The 26,437-nt window shown below is 41.4% G+C and overlaps 2 protein-coding genes across 3 annotated transcripts in view; one reads left to right on the forward strand and one right to left on the reverse strand.

Moving 5' to 3' along the window:
- The first annotated feature begins 1,237 nt into the window (after positions 1-1,237).
- EIF3J (eukaryotic translation initiation factor 3 subunit J) lies at positions 1,238-11,558 on the forward strand. The gene is made up of 8 exons (XM_068695219.1): positions 1,238-1,393; positions 1,474-1,577; positions 5,856-5,913; positions 6,175-6,266; positions 6,722-6,836; positions 7,866-8,024; positions 9,071-9,144; positions 10,485-11,558. The coding sequence occupies exons 1-8, from the start codon at positions 1,246-1,248 to the stop codon at positions 10,614-10,616; spliced, it is 882 nt and encodes a 293-aa protein (XP_068551320.1). The 5' UTR covers positions 1,238-1,245; the 3' UTR covers positions 10,617-11,558.
- Positions 7,866-26,437, reverse strand: part of SPG11 (SPG11 vesicle trafficking associated, spatacsin) — a 38,473-nt gene continuing 19,901 nt past the window's right edge. Inside the window, exons 27-41 of one of the 2 annotated variants that reach the window (XR_011100542.1) lie at positions 26,014-26,121; positions 24,636-24,795; positions 24,004-24,218; positions 22,882-23,626; positions 21,884-22,026; positions 20,362-20,560; positions 19,215-19,352; positions 17,541-17,674; positions 16,685-16,792; positions 15,943-16,111; positions 15,150-15,238; positions 14,471-14,626; positions 14,127-14,278; positions 13,162-13,399; positions 7,866-9,453 (exon numbers count right to left, since the gene is read on the reverse strand). Coding sequence is in view for 1 of the 2 variants with exons in the window: in XM_068695218.1 (XP_068551319.1) it covers positions 13,219-13,399; positions 14,127-14,278; positions 14,471-14,626; positions 15,150-15,238; positions 15,943-16,111; positions 16,685-16,792; positions 17,541-17,674; positions 19,215-19,352; positions 20,362-20,560; positions 21,884-22,026; positions 22,882-23,626; positions 24,004-24,218; positions 24,636-24,795; positions 26,014-26,121 (2,697 nt within the window). In the remaining variant the exon portion in view is untranslated. Of the gene's footprint in view, positions 9,454-11,240; positions 13,400-14,126; positions 14,279-14,470; positions 14,627-15,149; positions 15,239-15,942; positions 16,112-16,684; positions 16,793-17,540; positions 17,675-19,214; positions 19,353-20,361; positions 20,561-21,883; positions 22,027-22,881; positions 23,627-24,003; positions 24,219-24,635; positions 24,796-26,013; positions 26,122-26,437 lie in introns of those variants that run through there. The other variant, XM_068695218.1, reaches the window with a different exon arrangement.

Raw genomic sequence — 26,437 nt, forward strand, 5'->3', positions numbered from 1 at the left:
ATTAGAAAACAAAGCGGTTCCATTGCTGAAGGAATTGTTATGAAAACTCTGTGAATAATTCATTAATTACCTGCAGCTATTTAAAATTATCAAACTGTTGTTTGCAAGCCTACGATAAACCAAATTGTATAATCCCCTGGCACAAGTTGACTGAACTGAAACTGAATCTGGTTTATTATAGCATCCTAATTCTGGTGCTGATGAGTCTTTAAAGAATTGTATTGATAACCATAAAAAGTTTGGGTTTTATTACTTTTTGGGGGTAAGGCTGGTGGAACTCTGGCCTTTCTAAAGAAGCAAAGTGGAAAAACTGCTGTGTGTCACCACGTTAACCCAAGGGCTCATCGCTAGGTTTGAACTTCTAGATTTTTGCGGCTCTTGATCCTCTTCTAATCTCAAATATACCTGTAAATTGCACATTATTTCTGTGTTTCACCAGAAGCGGGGTTCTTGTAGGAAGGCCCCATTGGAGCTAGCACAGCGCTGCGCTCCGGCGGTGCTGGGGGTCTCTCGGCAGGGTAAGGGGGACGCTGCTGAGGTACCTCAGGCTGGCAGCAGTCCTGTCCCTGCTGTTAGAGGGGTCAAACAGCACAGACCCCGCTTTGGGAGGACCGAGGCAGGGCCGCGGCTGCACCCCCTCATCGGCCCCAACAGGGCTGAAGGGAAGGAGCAGCTCCCACCCCAGTAGGAACCAGTTGGGCTCAGTGCTCGGGCACCCTGACAGCCTGCGGAGCTGGGGACCCCTGGCAGGCAACTTGTGGGCGTCTCCTCATTCTTTGCCTCTCGCTCTGACTGAATTGTGTTGTTATATTTTTAATATGTGAAGGATCTTCAAAAGGTGTGGTTTGTATTCACTGCAGCAGAGACAAGGGAATAAATTCAGACTATATGTGACGGTAACTCCTAGATTAATTTATTGATACACACAGTAGCTTTTTCTCCTTCGTAAAACCTTTTTATTTTTGTAACCCTTTCAGAAGGGCCGTGAGGGGGCTGCGGGATCCCGGGGCTCCTCACGCGGTGCGCGGGACGCCGCGGCCGGAGCCCGCCCGAGCACAGCGAGGCCGCGGCTGGAAGCCCCCGGGACGGCACTCGGAGCCCCGGGGGGCTACCGGGGGCTGCTCGGCGGCCGCGCCCCGACCGTGAGGGGCCACACGGGCCGCGCCCCCGCACCCCTCATCATGGCGGCGGGGAGGCTCCTCACAGCCCCGTCCCTCCCATCATGGCGGCCGCGTCCCTCCCCTCATGGCGGCCCGGCCCGCTCCCCCCCCGCCGGCGGGCATTCCGCCGCCGTCCCGGCGTGCCCCGCGCGGCGCTGGCTGTGGTGGGGCTGACTCACGGCGCCTGCGGAGCGGCCGCGGCACGAAGATGGCGGCGGAGGCGGACTCGTGGGGTAGGTGGCGGCCCCGCCGGGCCCCCTCAGCCCCCCTCAGCCTCCCCCCGCCGCTCACCCGCTTCTCCTCTCCCCCACAGACGCCGACACCTTCGAGGTGGTGGAGCCGGTGGCGAAGCGCCTGGTGCCGGGGGTGGCGGCCGGCGACCGCTGGGCCGGAGAGGATGAGGAGGACGACGTGAAGGTGCCGCGGCCGGGATCGGGCGCCTCAGGGGGGGTCCCCGCGGCACCCCCGGGGCTGGGAGGCGGCGCTGGGCTTGGGGGGGGGCTGGGGGAAGCCGAGGCCGCGCTGCCCGCGGGCCTCCCTCGGGGTGGGTCGGGCCCTGGGGCGCTGCAAGGCCGGGAGGGGGGGGCCCGGCCCTAAGGGTTTGGCCCGGGACCCCCCCCCCCCCCCCGCTGCTGCCGGGCTCTGGGCGCTGCTGGAGGCTCCTCGCCCTCGGCCATCGCAGCCCGGAGCGTGCCGTGCCCCCGGGTTGGGGTCGGGGAGGGCTGCGCCGTGGTGGCTGCAGGCTCCGGGCTGCCGCAGCGTGGCCCTGCCGGGCCCGTCCCGCTCCCAGGCCCCGGCCGCAGCTGGAAGGTGCTGCGGGCACCGCGGTGTTGGCAGCTTCAGGAGGTCGCTCGCCATATGTTTGCTGAAGGCGCTGTTTGGGACTGGATTTTGGTGCGTTCGAGGAGCAATGTCAGCGTGGAATTGGTGTCAGAGCGTGTGGGTGTTCGTTTCTTACACCTACAGAAGCTGACTTTCTGTAAAAGTTTGGTTTCTTCCATGTGGTTCCAGCTGTCCCCTAGCGAGCCAGGTGACTGGGGGGGGGATGACACAAACCTCGGTGCGCCTAGCGTACGTGCAGACAGGGAGCCAAATAATGTCAGGAAATGTACGAGGAAGGGGCTTGAAGAGCGGGAGGAATGGAAATAGGTAAACTGGAGAACACCTCTTGGGTTCAAATCCAGCTTCTGAGATCCTGTGACAGGCAATCTCCTGGTGGTTCACCAGGTGACCTGATGGCTCCATTGTGGTCACAGGTATGAAGCTTTCGGAGTAGAGAATTGCTGCTTACGAGGTGAGGACTTGCTCGTTTTGTTATTCAGCCTGTGCTTGCGTTACCAGAATCTCTGAAAAACACTGACTCAAGCTGTCCTTGGAGTTCAGGGTGGGTATTTGTTTTTATAGGTAGTATGAAAAGAGTAGTTCATCTGTTAAAAAATGCGTGTTTTTTGTAAGTTACAGGCTGTCCATTTTACTTCATGAATGTAGTGATGCCCACACCCTGCAGTTATCACAGATGTCACATTACAGCAGGCAAAGGGAGCGGAGGTATCTCTGTGCGCAGTGGCTGCAGTCATTTGTAAAAAGTGTGGTTAGAGCAGGACTATGTGTGTATAGAAATTTGTATTTAATCTTGATATATGTGTGCACATGGACGAATATATCAGACTTGGTGTGTTTGTGAAGTTTGCTTCTCCTCCTTTCTTTGAAAGTGGGAAACTTTCCTGCTGTGATGGAATGTGGCCAAGCGAACTGGGCTGCGAGCTGTCATTCCCCGAGAGACACCTGTGCTTTCTGGGGCTGCTCTAATAAAAGCACAAGGTGTTCCCCCATGCACCAGGAGTGCAGCTACTTCCCCCTTTCTCAAGGATTACAGTTCTAGTCCTGGAGCTGCATCTGGAGAGAAGGGCCCGTCCAGCAGATAAAGCTGTCCTGTTTTGGTTTAGTTTGCTCATACTTACAAACGCTCAAGATCTCAGAGCTGAGCTAGGGAGGTAGCTTAGGTTTGTTTGGATACCTCATTCGCCAGGGTCAGCCCTGCAGAAGAAAAATTGTGTGGTCTAAAATACAAGCACAAGGTGTTTTCCATGTAGTTTGTCCTAACACGGGCATTCCATGTTTTGGAATGCCTTTTAGATATTCAGATTCTGTAGTTTGTTCTGAAGTTGTTTTGATAATTAACTTAAAGTAACTTAAAGTTCAGGAAACGGTGACTTCCCCAGGTTTAAAATTAGCATCTTCAGAAGTAATAAAACTCAAACGTTACCCAGAACACAAGTTTCCCAGAAGATGGGCCTCCTGCCAGGGAATGTTCATCTATTTACTCTTGGGCAATTCTTTGCTCAACAAACCAAAACTAGGAAATTCGCTTGTTGCACAGGCAACAGCTTTGGTGAAGGAGAGTGCTCAGGCACAACTGGGAACTGGAATGGTGGAGTGCTTGTCGTTCTCAAATCGTGTCTTTTGGTTTTGAGGGGGGAGAACAAGCATTTTCGTGTGTTCAGGGTGCATATGAAACTGAGAGCTGCTCTCATCACAGGTTCATTTCCATGAAAAGGAAGATGACTTCAGTGCCCTTAGTTGAGCTAGGCACGTGTAAATGAGCATTGTTGAAATACTTCAAAGTTTTAAGCCGCTTTAGTGGCTGTGTTGTGCAATGTATCCTCTTTTGAATCACTTAGTATTCAGCACAAAGATGCAGTACTAATTTTCTTTTCCTCCAAGAGCTCACTGAAATTTATAGAAGACAGGAATAGAAGAGCTTGAAGAGGCGAGCTGCTGTTAGCCCAGCTGGGAGGCCGCTGGTGTTGGGCTGAGCAGTCCTTGGGTGCCCGGGGTCTGGACGCTGCCAGCCAGGAGCGTGCTGGCGGCTCTCTGACAGCTGGAGACTTCCTCGGCTCAAGTTGACTCCTGAAAATCCCACCTAAGAGCTGAGAGGGAGGCCGTGCCGGACGAGAGGTGGCCACGCTGCCCTCTGGTTTTTGCTGTTTCTGTGTTGTTTCATCATCAGAGTTTTGCGAGCCGAACCCAGCACCGCACACTGGCCTGGAGCGTGAGCCTGTCCTGGTGCACAAGGCCCTGCCCGCACGTCCTCTGGGGAAGTCCTCATGTAGGAATGAAATCTTGGCGTTTCTTTCAGGCCTCCTGGTGCCTTCGTGTAGCGGACAGGCTGCCTTCAGCCTCGCAGGGTTTTGCAGTAGGGAACAGCTGAATTTAAAACCCCCGTCTGTGAAGGAGAGGGCAGGGGATAGGGCAGCGAGCTTTGTACAGCAGTAATGGACATGGGTGGAACAAACTCTTAATTAGATACGAGCTGAACTAATGCTGCTGCAAATTCAAGTCAGGTCCTTGGAATGTGGAAGGGAAGCTGAGTCTCTGACAAGTGCCAATTAACTCGAGTGAGCTGGTGGCTGGGTGTCTTCCTTGCTTGGATCAGCACATTGCAGCGCGTGCTGCGTTCTTCTGTCTCTGTCTTCTTGTCACGCCAATGCCAGCCCCTGAAATGAGCAGTTCGGGTGGCTGCTTGCATCACTGCCGTGAGGTGGAAGTGACCGAGTTGAGGGCTCAGTCTGTCAGGTTACTCGCAGTGATGCACTGATGGGCTGTGCGATCTTTGCGTGAGCTGCACCTCATCAAACGTAATCTTTTAAGCTTGCGAGTTGGGTTGAAACAGGGAACTAAAATTAGATGTCTGTGAGGTTTCTTGGCTCTAACCTCTGGTGTGTGTGCCCTGTGGTGCGTGGCATGTAGCTTCAGATCAGTTTTAGAGCATTGATTCCCATATGGAGGTCGGGTCACCCAGCAGAAGCTGGAGTGGTGTTGGGAAAATAAAATGTATTCCCCTAAACCCTACCCAGACAGCTGTCAGGAGGAACTGTGGGATTACTGCCACAACATCTGCAGGTGACAGAAACGGGTCACTTCTTGAAAAGTGCTTCCTCGATATTCACCTGAACCGTGTGCTGCTTTGAGCTGGGGCCATCTGTCCGGGCACGGGAGTGCAGCCATGAGGAGCGTGCCCAAGGTGGAAACTGAGAGCAGAGAACCTCTGCGGACACCACAGCTGGGGCGGTCCGAAAACACTCTCGAGGATGTGATGGAGAACATGCCAGTGATGTGTTTGTGGGAAGGGTGTTCTGGCAGCTCCTTCTCTTAAGGAAAAAGCCGCAGGCTTGTGGTCTGAGGGCTGCTGCATGTTCGAACTCCTGCATCAGGATGCCCCCGCACATCACCCGTCTGCCCACGGCCGTGCTCCTGCTCATAGCACAGCCCCGTGGCCAGCGGGTTCCGGGTGGCTTTCAGCATGGTTGTGCTGCCTCAGGTGACATCCCGGTATCATGCAGTGTTTAGTACCAGGAGCTGTAGTAAAGTCATGTTTCACATCATGGGATGTTGATCTGACTCTTGTGACCTTGCTTTTCGAACTGTTGACAGGAACTTTGCAGTTCTTTGAATAAAAGCCGCCTTCTTTGTAGCTCCTGAAACATTGTGCTCTGCTCCCCAAAGTAGCGTCCTTATTTTACAGCTCTAATGACTTACCCCTGCTTCTGAACTCAAATATGTCAGATTAATGGATACGCGAGCATTTAAAGAGGCTCTATGTAAACTCCTGTTCTTTGTGTTTATCTCAAAAAGTAAAAATTATCTGTAGAAGAATCCTGTGAAGATTCATCGTAATTAAAACTTACTTTGTAGGATAACTGGGACGATGAGGAGGAAGAGGAGGAAGCAAAGGAGACAGAGGTAAAACAAGGTGAGACTTAAAAGGAATACATTTCACTGTGTGTGGTGTCGGAAAAGATGCTGGTTTTGTCCTGAGTGTATCTGAAGTATCAAAACCACTTTCCAAATAGGATCAGTTTTGGTTTTGAGAAAGCGTGTCTTTTAAACTCCCTCTGTGAACAGATTGTGCTAACTGAGCTCTGTCGCTTTCTCTTTGATTAGTGGTTTTCTGATTGTTGGGGGGAAAAAAAAAAGGTAAACCTCGAGTGTCATATTGTTCAATGTTTTACAGAACCCAAAGTTTCAGAAAAAAAGAAAATAGCAGAAAAAATAAAAGAAAAAGAAAAACAACAAAAGAAAAAGCAAGAGGAGCTTAAAAAAAGGGTAATTACTTTTTCTTCTTGGTCTCATACATTTAAAGGGTGGGTTTGTTCTGATTTTTCCTTTTTTTTTTTTGAGGTTCAACAAGACCTATGAAGGCTTTGAGTAGTCTGATAAAACAAAGTTAGGTCTTGTACATCTGGGGGATGTCAGCTTTAATTTCTATGTAATTGGGTTATGGAAATAATGCTTATCTCCATTTCTGTTGCATGCACCTCATGGTAAAACATGCAGTTGTGAAACTTCTGAGAAGGGGCAAGGCACATCTTAGTTAAAATGAACAGTTTATTAAATTAAATAATAGGCATTGTTATGGTTAATTGGGATGGTTTTCAGGTTTGTACGTGCTTGAGGTGTACTGACTTCAGGCAGAAGCTATTCAAGTGGCACTGGAAAAAAATGATTTCCTGTAATACCTCTGCTCAATATGTTCCCCTGTATACATTTTTTAAATCCAGTTAGAGGCACCAGAGGAACATAGAGAACTTACACCAGAAGAACAGTTAGCAGACAAACTACGGCTAAAGAAATTACAAGAGGAGTCAGACCTTGAGTTAGCAAAAGAAACCTTTGGTAAGTGTGTCGTACCCCACTCAATGCAACTGTAATGTGACAAAAGGAGTGCACCCCTAAATGAAGCTTTCAGTTCTGTGCGGGGATCCTGCAAATGGGATCGATCAGGATGTGACTGTTAGAGCACAAGCAGGTTGTGTCACTGAGAATAAATGTGGGTTCTAAAACCAAACTACTGGAAGCATAGCCTGGTGCTAAGGACTCACTGCAGAACCATCGTTGGAATGTAAGGGGCTTTTCCTTAACGTGTCTTGCTAGAATGGTAACGGAAAAAGATGGCTGACTGAATTTCCCGACTAAGTTATGCTTCTGATCAAAAGATGAGCATATGAAGGAAGAAAGTGCTGTCTGTTCTTAGCTGCTTTACAATGCAGACTTCAGGCTGATGAGGCTTTGGGCGAGTGTGGCGCAGCATAACGCACGCATGCTTTACTTCAGGCAGTCTGTGTAGTAAGCTAGATGTTGAGAAAGGCAGCTCGGTTACTGGAGTGCGCTTGTTTCCTTGGGTAGCTGGAAATAGACTTAGTGCAGCTTGTTCTGGCTCTGTGCTTTGACACAGCTGGCAAGGGCGCTGATTTATAGCAGCATTCTTCAAACACGAAAGCTTGCTTCTTTGCTTAAAGTGGGTTATTCAGCTTATTATTCAGTGAAAATTCTGCTGTGTATCTTCTGAAAGAGTGCAGTGCCTTGGGGAGGAGGGGTTGCTTTAAAACAGTTGTGAAGGACCAATTAAATTCTGCACTGACCCTGGAAGGGGAGAAGCTTTACATGTAGCAAAGAGTGCTTCAGAAATAGCTGCTTCAAATGACTAAGCTTTAGAGCAAAGCCTCTTCAGGTCCAGGTTAGTGACTCAGGCTGGTAGTTTTTGTTTGGCAGAAGCCCATGGGGAGCGAGAAAACCTCAGATTTAGTTTTGCAAAGGTTCAGCAGAAGTGAACTGACTGTGAATGGGGTTATTTGTTTCCTGTTGGTGTCATCTTTTAGGGACTACAGCTGATGTTTTCTTTAAAACCTGTGGTTTTCCTTGCAGGTGTAAATAACACTTGTGGAATAGATGCCATGAATCCCTCTTCAAAAGATGACTTTACGGAATTTGGCAAACTACTAAAAGAAAAAATTACACAATATGAAAAATCATTACATTATGCCAGTTTTTTGGAAGCGTTAGTTCGAGACGTATGTATTTCATGTAAGTTAAGTGAAAGACTTCTAGAATGTACTGCCAAAATTGTAATGGGGTTGAATGTGAAAACATGCTGTGAGAGTAAAATGTAAATCAAGATTAATCTATGCAGTTTATAGTAAGTAAAGTCTAGTCTGGTCTGTTTCACTGACCTAGTATCCAATTTCCAGCCCAACAAACCTTATTGTTGATCACGTACTTGTACTGTTACAGCCATTCTGCAAGTCAGTTAAATACAGGCACTTTAAAAGTGTAAACTCTTTTGCTGATATAAATGTCGCATGTTTCTCCTGAAGCAGCTTCTGGAAAATAAATGATTCTCTGAGCCGGAAAATTTGAGTAGCAATTTGGAAGGAAACTATTATAAAATTGAGATAATGTAATTCAGGGACTGCAAAATAAATTGTTCTGGAATTCAGCATGAATTCCATACACAGATAAACTGAAATAATTTTTTTCCCACTGTTGTGGTAGGCTGAAGTATTTGATGAATTCATTGTTTGAGATCTCTTCCTGTACTGTACACGTGTTGTCCTTCAGCAAAGTGGTAACTTGATACTATTTAATGCTGCATAAATACAGGGATTGTTGGCTTCCTGAAGCTAGTAACATACATTTCAAATGGATTCCAGGTCTTGTAAAGTGAAGGACTTGACATCTCTTGGATAATTTATTATTAATATTCCACCGCTCCTTTTCATGTGTCTAAAACAGTCCATATTTTACTGCATTACATCATAGTGCTAGATTTTTGTTTCAAATGTCTCCTTACTAAGGCTCATGTGTTCGCTAACTCTGCATTTGCAAAATCTTACCTTCCCCAACATTCAAGCTGCTTACTAGGGACCATGTGAGTAGCAGTTGTCATCAAAAGGCTCAGAATTACCCAGTATGTATTTTGCTGTTTTATATCAAGTAATTGCCAGTATTTACTTATTATTGATGCTCACCTCCATAGTTTTTTGATAGCATTTTGATTATAAATAATTTAACTGCCTTGTAAAATCAATAGTGATGAGGATTTTTATTTTTATTTTTTTTTCCTAATGCAGTGGAAATTGATGATTTGAAAAAGATCACAAATTCTTTGACAGTACTATGCAGTGAAAAACAAAAACAAGAAAAGGTAAGGCTTCTACGCTCTTCTGTAACAATAACATTATCTGCTAAAGACGCTGATCTGGAAAATGGAAATAGGTCTAATGCCGAATTGAACTGCTGATTTTGTTACATGTAGTAATAGATGAAATGGTAGTCTTGGATACTGTTTTAGAACTACGTAAATATTCCTAGATGTGTGAGATAGTCAGGTGTTTACTGAATCTAGAGACCAGAGGCAAAATGTCCCTTAATTTACATGCATCTTACCTGCATGATAACTTTGTTCCATTTGACACTGCGCTGCCTTGGAGTTAAAATGACTTATGCCAACACCCTGAAAATGGAAGCCAGCTTCAGTTACAGTTAAATGTCAATATAATATCAATATAGGGAAGTAACTTTAAATCTTTGCCAAAGTTTGTCATTTTGAATAGCAGATAGCTGGAATTTCTGCAGTGTCATGCAAACTGAAGGAACAGTAATTGTATAGGCAAGGAATAATAAGTTTTTAAAGATAATGTAATAGTTTAACTGCTGATGCAAATTTTAACATTGTGTTTTATAATATAAATTTAAAATCCCAGATCAGTTGGAATTCAAGTATTAGTTGAATCATTAGAAAGCAATAAAATTAAACAGAAACATCGTTGGCAATACACTTTTTCCAGTATGTTTTAAATCAAAGTGAAGGATTGGTAGAAAACAAATGGCAGTGCATTATTATTGTAAGTAGTAGCTTGTAAATGAAAAATGGGACTCTTAAATACAACGCGTTTCAGTGGCAGGTGTTCTTCTGTTATGCCAGTTCTATAGGAACTCTACAGGAATGACTTGAATACAAAACATTTTATGTAGTGTTACTGCATTAAGTCTAGAGGTTGGTAAACATGACGAACTCTTTCTTTAATATGTACTGCACTTTGGAGAGAAGCCTGTGACTTACTGAACCAAAAAAGTTTAAAAAGTATGTATATTTTCTGTTCTTACGCTCTCTCCTTTTCCTGTAAATTAGTTTGGCTAACCACTGAATCCTTTACACCAATCCAGTAAGGCAGAGCTTTATAACTGTTTAGTTTTGTAAAATTAAAAGTAGGCATAGTCTACTTGGTTAGAGTCTAGGTGAAATAGGATGAATGACAAAACAGTAAAATGGGCGATGCAGGGAGCTGTGGAACACTCAATCATTACTATCAATATATTGTGTTGTGGATGAAATGCTGCTGCAGAAATCATTGGCAATAGTGCATTCACCACGAGTACAGGATGCAACTGTTCATACCTCAAAAACAAGAGGCATCACTCAAATTTAAATAACGGCAAATTACTGTGGATTTTTAAGTAAACATGCTCTTCTTCCTTTTTAAGCAAAGTAAAGCCAAAAAGAAGAAAAAAGGTGTTGTGCCTGGAGGTGGTTTAAAGGCTACTATGAAAGATGACCTGGCTGATTATGGAGGATATGATGGAGAATATGTACAAGACTTTGAAGACTTCATGTGACATTTATCTCCCCTTCTATTGTCTTTCTGTTGCCCATAATCCCTTAAACATGTAGCACAACTTCTCTTTCTTTAAATTCTGCCAAATGCTACAATCAAAATTGCAGTATCTCTGTGCTGGTGGTTTAACTCTTGTCAGGCCAGTGCTAAAGCACTGGGATTCCTGTTTTGTGCTCAAGGGGTTAGAATGAAGAAATATAAAAACTGTATAAATTACAGTAAAATAAAATTTTTAAAAAACCAACTACTGCACAGCATTCTGATAACGGTATTGTTGCTATTCGATTTTTATAGTAACAGCCACTAAATTGGAAATGAATTTCAACAAGGCAAAGTATTATTACCAGCACAGTTCAATGACATGGCCTTAACTGTAGCTCCGTGAATGAATTGTTTGATGAACAAAAGCAGTTTGCAGCAAGGGCATGGTGTGCACTTAGTATTACAATTGCTTTGTCTTAAGTTAGAGCTTGAGGTTTTCAGTATATTGTGAAGGGAAACTGCTAACTTCAAAGTAAGGATACTGCACATGGAATGCATCACTTGAGATACCCACTACTTCAAAGCTTGACATTTAAACAGAACACTTGTTTGGGTCAGAACAAGGAAAGAAGGCCTTATTTGGAAAAAAAAAAAAAAAGATAAGTATGAAGTTTAGTTTCCATTCATCTAAATTTCTACTAATGCAGCTGTATGGGTTGGGTATTCTTTAACAGTTAATTGCCTGGTTTAAGTAAGTGTAAAAAATAAGACTTCCTTTTGGTCTCTCATGGGCTGTGGTAAATCTTTCATGACTCAGCCATTTTCTTTCATTTAAAAAAAACTTGCTTAGCAAACTGCAACAGTTACTACAGTTGGGCAAATTGTTACGTTAACAATTATGACATCTGCAATGTTTTATAAAGCAACTAATTTAATAAAAATCACTATTGTGAGGACTTCACTATAGCTGTCTTTGGACCTGTTCTTTCAGTGTACTACAACGTAAGTACTTGAAGAGAGTTGCAAAAATGAGATGAATAGTGGTGGTTGCTTGTAACTAAGTCTAGACTTTGCTCTGACTTGCAGCTTCTCTGGTGTTAGAGGTGCAAGATTTCAATCCTGTATAACAGCTTTCCTTAAATTAAGATGTACAGCTGCTGCTGATAAACAAAATACTTTTGCATTTCCACAGTGAACTTAATTATCCATGTTGCTGGAAGTGCTGAGGTCAGTAGCTTGTACTCACCTTAGAAATGTCTTAGGGCAGCCTCCTTAGCAGTGCAGCTCTATTCCAGCTGGCAACTGACACTTACTATAAGAAGTCAGTATTGCATTTACAACTTATTTATGGCTTACTCACGTGTTTGTTCCTAATACGGACAGGATACATGTGTGCTTCTACAAGGCAGGAGTTCTGCTTCTCAGTATTAGTGGTCCCAAATTTTTAATCAGGGCTGGGGATTTGCAGGAGGTTCTCCTTTCACGCTAGGAACTTTTAAATGGAACTTTAAAGGCTGCTAGTCATTATTTAACTTAGACTGAGCTGGCTGTGATTATTCTAAATTAGTCTTATGAGACTGACTAGAACTGGAATTTTAAATACAGTGTTCTGGCATAATCTGTGCTACTTAATCTTTTATTAAAGGTGTATCAAAGGCGCTATGACTTGGACTTTATATACCCCTATGCAAGTAGTATGCCATATGCAAAGGCTGCTAGTGTGACTGTTCAGCAACCAAAGTGAACTTGTTAAGATACCAATCCGACTTAGAAATCCAACTTAGCATGCCTTTGCTAATTAAAAATACAATTGCCATAGCAACCTTGTTGCTAGGATAATGTTTAATATTTAGAGATAGTACAGTATCATTGCTTAATGTGACTGATGTTACTTTGAAGCCATTTTTATGCTACAGTTCCTCCCACCCATCTTGTGGAGGAGATAAAGTCTTTGGATGAGAGAGAAGCTGATGGCTGTGTGAAGTACTGTTCAGGTATTACCCTGTTACATGTCCCTGGTCTTCTAAACTTACCCTAAGGATCTAAGTGGCAAAATACTTGGGTTGCTAGCTCTTTTTAAGGCCTCAATACCAACTGTCTGCCCAGTAGGCCTGTCTAAGCACACCAAGACAGTAGCAACTACGTTAAGTACATGCTGTTGTACGAGACTTTCAGCTTAGCACTTAAGCTAGAAAACAAAAACAGGCTAATGAGAGTGGAATCAGAGAATATGTAAAACAATAGGTTACTTGGCATGCACCTCAAACTTTCAAAGGAGCCTGATAATTCTGCTTATTTCCTATGGTGATCCATCATCCATGCCCCTACACTAAAGGGCTGCTGGATCTCTGAGGTTCATCATCAACTGCTCCGGCCTGTATTTGCCATTAGTCAAGTATTTTGTAAACAGTAGGATTTATTATACAAAACGCTTATAGGTTAACACAGTATCAGCATTTTAAATATTTACAACCACCACCAGTTTTCTGGAGTTACTTTCACATAGCAGCATATCATTACAAGCAGGTAATTGATAAAATATCTGTTAAAGAATCGGTACTAACCATGCAAGTTGTGGCACTGGTACTGTCAGAGTCAGTCTGCTTCATGGAGGATGGGTTCTAGTTTGATAGCATGTCGTTAAGACAACATCCAGTCTGTGCATCTTTCAGGAGCATGTTTACCACATCGTAGAACTTGTTATCATAAGCCAGTCTGTAGTGCATATAGATGTCTTCACAGTAAGCAAGCAATTTCTTCAGATTTTTCAGAGCAGCATCAGTAGGTGGGTGTTGTTTAACCCTGAAAATAATTTACATAAAATTGAAATAGGAGAAAGCCTTATAATCATTATCTTGCTACAAGAGCATTTCTTAATGCTCTTAAGAGTATTCTTAAGAGGCTCAACACATAGATTAGATTCTCCTAGCTGTTCATTTTGCTCTGATTTATTTTATGACTCCAATATGACTAGCCTTAAGGTATCCTACTTATTCTGCTGAAATGATCTAGAATGGCTTGAGTTGGAAGGGACTTTAAAGTTCACCCAGTTCCAACCCCCTGCCGTGGGCAGGGACACCGCCCACTAGATCAGGTTGCCCAGGGCCTCATCCAACCTGGCCTTGAACACCTCCAGGGATGGGGCATCCATAACGTCTCTGGGCAACCTGTTCCAGTGCCTCACCTCCCTCTGAGCGAAGAATTTCCTCCTAACCCCTAATCTAGATCTCTCCTCTTTTAGTTTAAAACCCTCCCCTCTTGTCCTGTCATTATCTGCCCAGGCAAAAAGTCACTCTCCATCATTTTATAAGCCCCCTTTAACTACTGCAAAGGCTGCCAGTGATGATAGATCCGGTGCTATTTCCATAATACGTTTAAGAAACTGAACATAGGTCTCAGGTCCCTATATGCCATACTTTATCACAGAGAAGTTTTTAACAATACTGTGACTTGCATTCCATTAAACATGCAACTTGTTCTTCTAGTCTGTGGAAAAGAAAGTTCCCATTTTGACCACAGAACTACTTACTTCTTAGCAATCTCCTCAAATATGCTAGGCTTCAGGAGTTTTTGCTGTTTAAATTCTTCTAAGTAATTGAAGTCTCCCTTGGTGATCACTTGTTGATACAGAACTTCAGCCCAATCTGGAACAAACTCGTAAGCCTCAGCCACAATAGCTGCCTTCAGGGAGAACAGATGCTGGAATTACTAAGCTGGAAGAGTTTAGTTTTGTACAGAAACATTCCTATACTTTAAATATTCTACATCTTCAGTTTGACCTACCTCTGAGCATTATGCTCACAGGAGCAGAGTGCTTAGGCACCTGCTGTTTAAAGCAATCATTTTCAAAAGAAAACAGATGAGAAAGCTTACTTGATAGAATCTAGGCAAGGACATGATGCATTCCATCAGGTTCTGCCTGTTCAGGTTAATCAGCATAGTGCTCTGACCGGTGTTCAGAAAATGCAGCTGGAGGGTTATCAGCTTTGTTAGCCGACTGCAGCGCAAGGACTGTCGGACGCAGGAGTCCTAGGTAGTAAAAATAAACACAAGCTGCTGGAGTATGTCTCTAGAGGAAAACAATAAACAGTGCTGACAGAAGCAATGTGTTCAGAGTTGTCTAGTATTTTCTCTTGTAGATCACTGCAGTTTTATCATATTCCATTAGTTTTAAATAAAGGTTCACTCATTGCAAATACTACTTTCATCATCCTAACCACACCAGTTCTTAAACACTCTTTATATTGTTCTATTCTCACTCGTCCTTAGAGTGAAGCAGTTAAGTTCATGGTCACTCCTCTAAAACTGGGAATCTAATTGTAATCCCAGCTGTTAGAAGTCTTAAAAGGGAACCCCATACAACTCTTTGATACAATAGTGTTACTGAGACTGCTGGGATACTGCTGAAATGACAGAGCAAGAGATTTTTCTTGTTTAATTTTTGTTGGGATGGGATTCTGCACATCCTCCCTATAGCAGCTTTCTTTGTTCTCTCAGTTCAGCTCACTCCTTATGTGTTGCATAGAAGTGATACAATTTCATGTTGTTTTACCTTAGAGTAACTTTCTGCTGCATCAATAAAGAGAGTCAGAGCTTTCATCAGCAGTTTCTTTAACTTTGCAACATCTTGAAGAGACTCCTCTGAAATGGGGAAAAAATGCAAAAACTTACTATTTACACAGGTGACAAAATAAGCTATAAAATACTTCCTGATACCAAGTCTGTGTCTCCTGTTGTTTCAGAAAGCAGCAAAAAAGATTTCTTATATTAAAAAAAAAAGTTGAAAAATGGCAAAGGAGCAGTGATATCTGTTTGACTATGAGCCAAAGGTATTGCAGGAACCTAGTCTTGTGATTGAATACTGAAAATAAATCCAAATGACACATTTGTGGTAGATACAACCACTATTATCAGATAAATTCAGAAAAGCATTTGACATAGCACTGACTAACTGCTCCACACTGGAATCTCTGTATGCTCCACAGCACTCTCCCAGCTGTACAGAACTCACTAAGGTCAGATGTGAGTTACTTTGCACAAAATGTCAACACTTATATATACACTTTTTGTTAAAACCTACAGCTAAAGCACTGAGTACAAGAACAGTACCTTCCTTCCAGCCAGTGGAATTCTAATGGATGTTACCAGAAAACACAGGCAATCCAAACTACAATTGCCCACTGTGTCTTCCTTCCTAAACAATAATAGCATACAGAACATTCGTGTACATTTTAATTCTTCAGAAGTTTTCCACCTTCAGTCAACTGTGTGGTGCAGACAGCAGCAACCTGACGTACTAAAGTACATGCAAACTCATATTTCTTGTTTTTGCAGTTTGCACTCACCCCATGGCTGTGATTCAATGAGCTTAAGCTGTATGCCAGCAGCAGCCTCGTGATTCTCTCCAATTTCTCGACACATACTGAAGCAAAGGGCTATCATGTTGTGCTTTTCACTGTCCCCCGGGCGGCAACGCTTGATGTAATCCAGCAGAGCTGTCTTCAGTGTCCCACTCTGGTCAAATGAAGGAACATCAGATTAAGATTTGAAAAGCTTATGTTTTCATTCACATTTTAGTACTCATGAACAACTCTATAATGATCACTTTTTGGAAAATTGTATCAGAACAGTCTTTGAGGTTTCTCCACAATAAGACATAATGGGAATATTACACTTGGGCTATGTCAGGCAAAAAAATCCAGTAGCTATGCGCCTATTTATAAATAAATGTTTATATAATAAATGCTAAAAACAAATTATTTATTTTACAATAAAGCTATAAATATTTACTATTTTATGATTTCTAAAAACCCATGAAACAGCAAACTAGAAAAACAAAACAGGACACAAATACTCTAAGTGACATTCCCAAGCTTGAAGCTTCAATGCTGTTCTCGTTGCAGCACTGGACTAATTAGAACAAACTTGTTCAACTAAAAGCCGGATAAAACCCAGAATTAATTTATCACTGTGGAACTAGAATAACACTTCCTAGACTCCAGCAATAATTCCACCTTGCTGTGTAAATATCAGTTTCTGACACAGACACACAGTTCTCTTTTCCCAGCTTTATTCCCCTCCACCTACTGGGTCTAACTTCTTTCTCATGAGCACTTCAAAGTAATGTTTCTCATGCAGCAGTTCAAAGATGTAGGTCATTTCATTGTATCTGCCAATTCCAGTAAGAAGACGAACCTGTGGAAATAACAGTGTAAGTATGCAGCTCAAAGCAAAGCAGAAAAGTCCCTTCTCACAAAGCTGTTAGTGCTGTGGCAGGGAAAAGGCTGCACAAGGCAAGAGTGCTGTGCTAGCTGATACAGCTACACGGTACAGCAAGTTGTATTGCACTAGGCAGGCAGACATTCCCTTAGAGCCAAGATGTTTTATTTTTAATCTAACTCACTGCACCTTTTTATTGTAAGGTGAAAAAGGGTGTAATTTTAACAAATATAAATACGCAGAGAACTTTCTAGACTCCTCAGTACATTCCCTCTTGCAGTATCACCACTATATTGAGCGTGTCTCAGAATCCAGGATTCTTTTCAAGACAGGTTTAAAAGATGTGTGACAGCATGGTAATAAAAACGTTCACATTTCACGAGTAGTTGAAGCACTTTGAAATTCTCAGTTTGATTTACTACACTGTTGCCATCTCACTCTTCCACTTCTATTTTTCCAGTGAAGTCTTCCAAGGATTCTATGACATAAAAATCTGTCCATCAGGACATGCACACATCAGACCAAAAACCCAGCTTTAGCTTCCACCTCTAGCTTTCAGACAAGCAGGACAAGACCAACCAGAGGTGGAAGACTATTCCATTCTGCTACCCACCTGCTCCCCACCTGCTCCCCATATACCGCTCAGAGCAAAGTTATTTGCTGACACGTGCAAGAAAATGTTCATACAGCCTCTGGATACACATATGGAATCAAGCATACATACCACAAGTCCATACTCATCGTTAGGTGCTAGATGTTCATCTGTGAGAAGCCGTGCTGCTTGGAGGACTCTAGTGATTCCTTCCATGTGGCAAGTCAAACTAAAGCAATTATGGGCCAAAATCAGCAATTCTGTAACTGAAGGATACAAGAACTCTGGTACTTTGGTTCATAAACCGAGGAAATTAGTTCTCATGTTGTAGTCTTAACCTGAGGATAACAAATGTCTGTCTACAAACCTGATACCATCTCTGCAGAGGATACACAACCCTTCCTGTTACAAACAGCAGAATTGGATTAGAAAGTTGAGCTATTACGGCTCTGTCCTGTGCAACTTTTAAGCTATAGTTTCTGTTGCAATATGCACTCAGTTTGGCTTCCCAGCCTGTGCTGACGTCTGGGGTTTTAGATCATTTTCTGAAATGCTATTTTCTCCAAATACAAAATTTCCAACCTCCTCCAACAAAAGCTGATTGACAAACATACCATAAATGTATCAGCATCCCACTTCTGGCAATCAGCTCTCCATTAGAAAAAAAAGGCCACAACTTTTGCATCTGGGTTTGAAAAAAGTCATTCATCAATTCCATAAAAATGCAGATTTTTGCAATGAATATAGCTAATGCCATAAACTTATAATTAGTTTCAAAACATTTGTGTATCTCTATCTGCGAAAATGTTGTACTCTAGCAGAGGCTTCATTCTAAGAGGTACAGTGCTCCAGCACAATTTGGTGATTCCCAACATTGTTTCTTCTCAGTCTTTTCCTTACTTTTAGTCAGTCATACATAAAAATATTAATATTGACCCCTATGCTACTTAACCAGACAAATTAAGGAGTAAGTTAAGATCTGACAATAGGACTAAAGTGCTGGGGAAAAAGGCTGCACGGAATGTGGTATTTTTAATTATTTGTTTTCTCATATATAGGAATTCCAAATTTCCAGTATTGCAGATGGATTCTAATGGAACAGAATCAGCACTAACTTCAACCATGCTTTGCTTTCTGCAGAAGTGTTCAAGACACTCTGCTCACCACTCTGGACAAAATACCGTTAGAAGCTCTCTACTTCTGCCTATGTTAATACTCATGAGACAACTCACATGACAACCATATCCTCTCTCATTTTCCTCAGAGATGAACTGCCCATAACAATTTAAAAAACAAACAAACAAAAAACCAGTCTAAGTATGTAAGTAGGAGTTATCAATTTGCCTCTGCTGGTTAGCTGCCAGAGCACCTTGTTTTACAAACTCCATGACAAGATCTCCATAAAGCCAAAGTATAAAATCAATTCCAGCAACAAAAGATCAAAAAGTCACTTTAACAAATAGATTAAAAAAAAAGTTATTTCTAACTGTGGCTAATAAGAAGAAAGCCACCATACCCATCTTCTGTATAATGTAACTACCGAAGTTCAGGTAAATCACTAACTCTATTTCCTAGCTATCAGCATAAAAAAAAGTGGATTTTGTTTGGAAAGTAAATTCGGGTGATACTTAAGCAATATGTTTATTTGTTGTGCATATATTCACATCTATTAACATCAAATTTAAGATCAGTAATAGATGCTTCCATCAGCATTGTTTATATTCTTTGTGATGTGACTTTAAACAAAGTAATGCAATGCTCAGTGATGTACTAGTTACCATCAAGTATTTTTTGCCATCTACTTACTGCATGACAGTTCCCCACGTGGTACGGAGGAAATTTTATCCAGTAACTTCATGCCAACCAGTGTGTGATCCTGGCAGAGCTTAGCAAGCTGTAGGAATGCCTGACTCTCAGCTGCGGGGTTCAAAACTTGCTTCTGTCCTGTATGCAGAGAGAGAGTGAGTTATGCCAAAAGTGCTACCTGTTCAGGAGAGATTGGCTGCATTAATAGAAAAACAATAAAAATAAAATAACCCCATCCACACTGACCTATGACTTGGAACTACAATTCTAATGATGGTTTTGATCTTACTGCTGAAATTTGAGTATCAGATAGTTCTACTTTGCCCATTTGATCCACTGAAATCCTACAGAACACCCATACTGCTACTGTAATGAAACCTGTAATTTCACAAATCCAGCAAGTGACTGGCAGTGACCCTGACTCATACTCTTACACAAACCAGTTTAACTCGCAAACTCAACAGAAAACTCTTCTTTATTTCTGTTCTCTGTTGGGCAAGTAAGTTGACTCTTCCAAAGGATGTGAAACAAATCACCTGAGCTAATACAAGTGAACTGATACAAGGGGAGCAGTAAAGGTGCAAATCTGCAATGGAGAGGCAGCATAGTAGAAGCAAATAGGGACAGAGGAAAGCACACTTGGAGTCCCAAACCTCCATCATTGTTTCTTATGTAACTTTGTTGTTAATGCTGTGGAAAAGTAAAAGTTTCTCAAATACAAAAGTCCTACAGATAAATTCTGTTTTAAGGAGTATCTCATTTCTCAAAGGGGTAAAAAAAAATAAAAAAATATAAAAATAAAAAGGAGAATCTGACCACGCTTTTCACAAAAAAAATTAACACAAGTCTTTCCATGTCAGATGATGAGGGGCTTCAAAGATTATGATTAAAAAACATGCTTTTTTTTTTTTTAACCATGAAATGTACATCCCTAAAAAGTATAACAAAAAACCTTTGAATACTGCAACACCACACTGGACACAAAACAACAATCTGATATCTGCATAAAACCTTTCAGAGCTGCCTAAACATTACTGACTGTTATTAGCACTCAAGTATCTTGAGACCAAGGACTGTTTTTCAGATGCAAAAATATCATATTTACAAACCAAAAATGCTAAAAAACAAGACTGAGAACCTTTACTACCTTTCCCTTCTGAAGATGCCAATAATTCCTGCATGATTTCTTCAGCCACTAACTCTGCCACAATTTCAGGCTGGAGACCCTGCGTGGTGATGAATGCCTGAGCTTTCCTGCATCTGTCTGGCTGGTGGGACGATAGAATTGCTCGAAGCACTTCTTCAGGGTCATGGGCTGACATTTCACTGTAGGAGCAGTTCAATTCCTAAGAAATACACAGACACTTAGAAGGTACACAGCAAAAAAATCCAGTCACAGAACATATATTGACCTGTAGCACATCATCCTAATTAGCTGATGCAAGAGGGAAGTGCTGTAGGACAGAGATGCGTTCCTGAAACAAATACAAGCCTTAACACTGAAAATTGCTAAAGGAAAGAGAGGAAATCTACGTATCCTCCCAGACCATGATTTTTTCTTCTTTTAACTGCGTAACAGTTTTACTTATGGGGTTACTTTTCCTAATCTCTATACACCACAGACCCCAAGTGAAAAAAAAACCAGTTTTCGCACTTGCTACATTTGAAAGAGGAGCCAGTGAGGCTCTTTAGAGTCAGATGTAACATGTTACAACTTCAGAAATTAATCTAAATATGTAATTCATAGACACAGTGATCATCTCAGTGACCTATTTATTCAAAAGTATAGACATCCAGCTTCAGGCAACATGGATGGTAGAAAAGGGAAGAAGCCAGTCATATTACTACTTCCTCCCTAGCTCAAACCTAAAGCATTCACCCCGGATGTTTGAGACATGAAAAATTCTGTAGAAAAAAACAAACAAACAAACACTAAGAACCTCTATGACAAATATGACAGTAATATTTTCAGCACACATACTGCTGGGTCTATTCAAATTAATACTACATTCCAAAACTATGGACCAAGTACTATGCAAAGGGTCTGTACCCTCTAGAGGTACTCTGAAAGAAGTGTTCAGCAGCAGCCTCTGGCAAAAAGCAGAGGTGGGCTGCTGGCAGTCACGAAGGCTGAGGAGCAGACAGGCAGCTAACAACACAGTCTGCTACTTCTATCACTGTCTAGGTCAAATCACTTGGAACTTACTAGCCACTCCTTTGAGCAGCCTCTGGGTAAGAGCTGCCACTGTGTGGAGCCCGCAGAGCATTTCTGTGCTAGAACTTCTAACACAGCTGCTGTTTGTCTGCTTCTGGGTCGGTGGTGATTACGAAGGCATGCCACAACAAAGGCCTAAAGCAAAGTGCCAGATGAACGACATATGCTTGAAAAATCACAAAAAAAAAGGCACATCAAAAGAGACACAGGCTGAAATATAGCTTACTGGAGTAAGGTACGGGGAGTCTAGGAGTTGAGTTCACTTCAACACTTCATGTCTCGGAAACATCTGGCCATTTTTCCACAAAAAGGACTGGTAATTTCCCTCTCTGAAGCTTGTTTCAGGCACCTAACGAGTACTTTCAAAACTCCTTATGCTTTTCTCCAAATAAACTTCCATAGCACATCTTAATACAAACCACACATTTCTTCAATAATATTATTAGATACATACCTTAGAAAGTTCATATAAGCAGAGAACCTGTCTGCAGTAGTTTCTCCCATGAACACATTCATCTATGAGAGCCTTCAGACTGATAACAACCTGGTCATCTGGAGACGGAGCAACAATGTGTGTCCAGTCTTCTAAGCTTGATACTGGAAACAAAAACCCTCTGAATTCCTCTCTCATAAAGACAGACAACAACAAGCCTTACATTTGGAGCAAGACTTCAGAAATCTTTAGCAAATACAACTTGCTGTATTTATAGATTGCTGTACTTATATATAGGAATACTTTCTCAGTCTTTGAAAACTGAACTCTTGATGCCAGTGATTTTTTTTAAATCAGTATACAAACAATACAGCAGGACACAAATGATCCAAAACATTCACACTATCTCAGATGTAAAATTCGTAAGCATAGGAGAGCACAGAAACAGGTTCATCAGTCTTCACTTGTTCTCTTCTATTCTGTTCTATTATTTTCCTATTAAGCTTTATACATGTTAGCATTAGAAAGTAATTTTCCAGCTGACAGCTTTTTCTTTCATAGTTCTTAAATATGCATACAATACTTCATATATAAACACTATTATCCTTAGCCTTACTACTACTAAGACACTAAACCCATTATAGCATACAAAGTATTCAGAGAGATACATGATGAAAATGTTTCCTTGTTTCAGCTCCAGAAACACATTCAAGATTTACTGGAGTGTGTCTTCCAAAAGCAGGAACATAGATAACATTCAGTGCTACTTTACCTGAACTGAATTGTGAAAGTGAGTGGTTAAGAGACTCTGCTTGAAGCACATAGAATCAATGTATATTACAAGACTTCAAATTCCTTTCAACAGGGGATTTAGGAACCAAATAAATAAGACACTGTCACAAAGACCTTATTTCCTGCAGAAATTCTTGGGGAAACACAGAAACAAAAGAAGACATGTCCAGTAGAACTCCAACAATGGTATTACTTGTCAAGTGGCTGAATAGGTTAGTGTTACTTACTGCTTGGGATTCTTGTTTGTTGTGATGCACTGTTGTCATACATCTTCTCTATTGCTACAAGGAGAGTCTGAATATCTGCGTGTAATTTGTCTAGATCAGTCTCCCCTGAGGCCAGAGCTCTGCAATGCAATACCAGTGAAACATCTCTGTCATAGAAATGGAAATATCGACACACACGGCTGGCTTCATGTACACTTCCTTCATCAAGAAGGCATCCAATCAAAAACTTGAGTGATTCTTTCTCATCATTTGTCAAGGTCTGTTCAGACTCTCTGAATTCAAGACCCTCTGGTTTTAAGTAGTTTGGTGTGTTCAGAGCAGGTAGCTTTGAAAAAGAGAACTCCTTTGCTAAGTTATCAAAGGTAAGATCCATGTTCACTATGCCATGGAAGGAAAGTCTTGACTTGCCTGACCCTTCATCTGCGGATAACGTTTGTTGTGTGATGCGACAAATCCAGATCTGCTTCTCTATTTCTTCTAATTTGTCCAATGACACCGAGTCACTCTTGGCTAGCCAATGGCCAGCTAAGGTAAGCAACAGATGTCTCTCCATAATGCTGTTTATCTTCTCATGAACTGAAGATTCAAACACTGTGTTTGCCTGATTCAAAAAAAAATCAGATGCAGCTTTGCTGGAGATTGAATTTTTCATGAAGTTATCATTACACTTCTTCCAGAATTTAATTCTTGTCTGTTTTAGTTGCCACTGTCCAATGTCTCTTAAAAGATGTAGATCTCTTAGAACCTGCAAAAATTCAGAAAGGCTTTAAAAAGCGGTCTCTCAAAAGAAAACAAACAAAAAAAAAAAAAACAACACAAAAACACTGCAAAGCCAGAATACTGAAAACTGAATTAAGATTACATGTTTCAATATAAAAAAAATCCATCTAGAAAGAACCAATGAAGCTGATTATATAGCAGTAAAAGAAATAACAGAATAAGAAAAGATGTGCTGTCCTTTTCAGCACAGCACTTGCAGCCAACTTGCTCAGTGTACTTGCATTTAAAATAGAAAGTGATTTCAGTATGAACCTGCTTCAGGAAGGCTGAGAAGTTATGTTCTCAGTACTGCCAATAACGGAATTATTAAGAGGTGACTGTCATTATTGAACTATGTTATACCTCTTGGGTAACTACATGATCCACAGGCAACTCTGCTAATTCTGCTACCTCCCGAGCCAGTGAGAACATTCCTTTCTCTTGTAGCTGCTCCAAAATTGATCTGCACTCATTCTGAAATGTCTCTGTATCGTAACTGGTTAGGATGGAGCGATTAATTGATACGGAGGAATCCTTCAGGGTTTCAATGAGTGCACAGAGTTTCTTCACATAAGGGCCTGTTTCAAAGGAGTAAAAACAATTAAAGGCAGTTGGTTTTTAAACGTGAGGAAATTCTGCTGCTTATTCCAGCATGTGACCCGGCTGGAGAAGGAAAACAGATTTTATGCTCTAAAGTTTTCATGGAGCCAAAAATATATTCTGAACCCGTAACTAAAATACTTCTGTAGGTCATTTGTGTACTCCCCATCAACATACACTTGCACTTAATCATGCTCCCAAACAGACTTGCATAGAATTACATTTTCATTGCTGCAGTTCACCATAAGAACCAATTCTGGTTACGTAAATTCTTATACAAAAATGAAATAATATGAATACACTTCAAGTAAACATTTTCTGTCACTCAAAAAAACATTTTATGCGGTCTTTAGGTTAAAGCAGTGCTATCACCTGACAGAAGAAGCTGTATTTACCATCGAGTAGATTATCTGTTGCAGCAAACAGCTGTAAGAGCTTTCCTAATTCATATTCTGTTCTACATTGCTGCATCATCAATTCAAGAAGAAACAATGCTTGTGACTCCAACCATTGCACAGGTAATTCTGAAGCTGCTGGTTCATCTGATGTTTTAAGCTGTGTATACAAAAAGAATTGTAAGTGTTGTGTTTTTTGCTTTTGGCAAGTATATTCTGCATTTTGTTGGCAATCACACTGCTTATCAGAGGCATGCCTGATCAAACTCCTTTAGGAAATGATGAAATGCCTTCCCCAAGTGGGCACTTGCTCCATTGCCAATATATGCTTGAATTTGATTTGAAGATAGTAAATTTTATTATAGGGTGACCAGCAATTGCTCCTGATAACCACAGAGGAGATAAAAGGTGCAAGAAGGTTTCATGGGTAGATAAAATAAATTGCTAGCTTAATAGCTCCTGTCATACAGCTGTACACTTTATAAGCATATCCACTCTGCAAGCAGTACATAGGAAAAGGAAACTGATCTAGCCAGAGCTTGAATTGCAGGAAGGAAAACAACCAATCGCTAATGGCATGAATGTTAGTCACCAAGATATTCGTGGAACTAGAAAATCATGACAGAAAGGAAAGAACTGAAATAATTTGCAAAAATATCTGTACGTGACAACCAAGGGTACAGAATGAAACTACTTTGGTCCTCTTAAAACTGACTGCTAAATCAGTGTTCTACATGGACTGTAGGACAGTAATTCACTTCACTGAGTCATTTTCAAAGAAAAGCCCATACGATTTCTAACAACTGCCAGGGCTAAAGCACTATCACATATTCTTTCAGAAACCTTGTAACGTAGTTAAAAACAGCTGTCTTTCTTGAATAGGTGTTCTCTGTAAGTCACTGCTTTATCAGCACAACAAAGAATATCATACTTTTACTCAACACAAATAACTCAATTTACCTTACTTTCTACCTTACTTTCCTACCTTACTAAATGCCAACTCTCAAACAGCAAACTGTTCATTCAAGGAAGTTGCAATTGTATTTCAATCTGCCCATATCAACTTAGAACAAAATGATTTAGAAAAATGCACTGTAAGTTTTGAACAAATTGTCAAAAACAATTCTCCATCAACTACCAGCAATGAAAAGAATCTGCTGAAACCTGTTACTTCACAAATCAGCTCCTAGATCCCTTCGTCCCTGCTCATGGCAGGGGGGTTGAAACTAGATGATCTTTAAGGTCCCTTCCATCCCAAACAATTCTACGATTATTTTAAGTGTCTTTTTCATTATTTTCATATATGACATTAAATGGCTATGACATTGTAGTAGGGAGATAACCTATGCAAAGAGGTTAACAGAAAATTAAATCTTACTTCTGCGAGCTGTTCCTGAAACTTGTCCAGTTTGGTTTTAGCTTCATTATATTTTTTACAGTTCATACACAGTTCATACATCTCCAGTATATGCAGTAAAGGCGAATCCTTTAAGACACAAAAATAAATTATAACTTTTTCCTATAAGTACCTCAATAAAGGAATAATTTTGTGTTCCTCAGTACTAGAATGGTAAAGTTCACATTTATTAAAATTGCTTTCAAGCTTGATATATGACCTGCAGGTTTGTAACTGTTGGAAGAACTTCCTTTCAACAATATTCTTCCTTGGACAGGATTTTCAGTAGATTACACCCAGGCTATCTAGGCCACAAAATACCAAGACGGAAGGGAAACTGTATGTGTTCTCCTCTCCAAGAACATTTGAGATACGTTCAAGTATCTACAATCACTAAAAATTACAT

Source organism: Anas acuta, chromosome 12, assembly GCF_963932015.1.
Source record: "Anas acuta chromosome 12, bAnaAcu1.1, whole genome shotgun sequence".
NCBI classification, from domain to species: domain Eukaryota; kingdom Metazoa; phylum Chordata; class Aves; order Anseriformes; family Anatidae; genus Anas; species Anas acuta.

Coding starts and splice junctions, on each gene's coding strand:
- EIF3J (XM_068695219.1), top strand. CDS start 1,246: ATGGCGGCCCGGCCCGCTCCCCCCCCGCCGGCGGGCATTCCGCCGCCG. Junction 1,394..1,473: donor GGCGGAGGCGGACTCGTGGG/GTAGGTGGCGGC, acceptor TCTCCCCCACAG/ACGCCGACACCTTCGAGGTG. Junction 8,025..9,070: donor TCGAGACGTATGTATTTCAT/GTAAGTTAAGTG, acceptor TTCCTAATGCAG/TGGAAATTGATGATTTGAAA.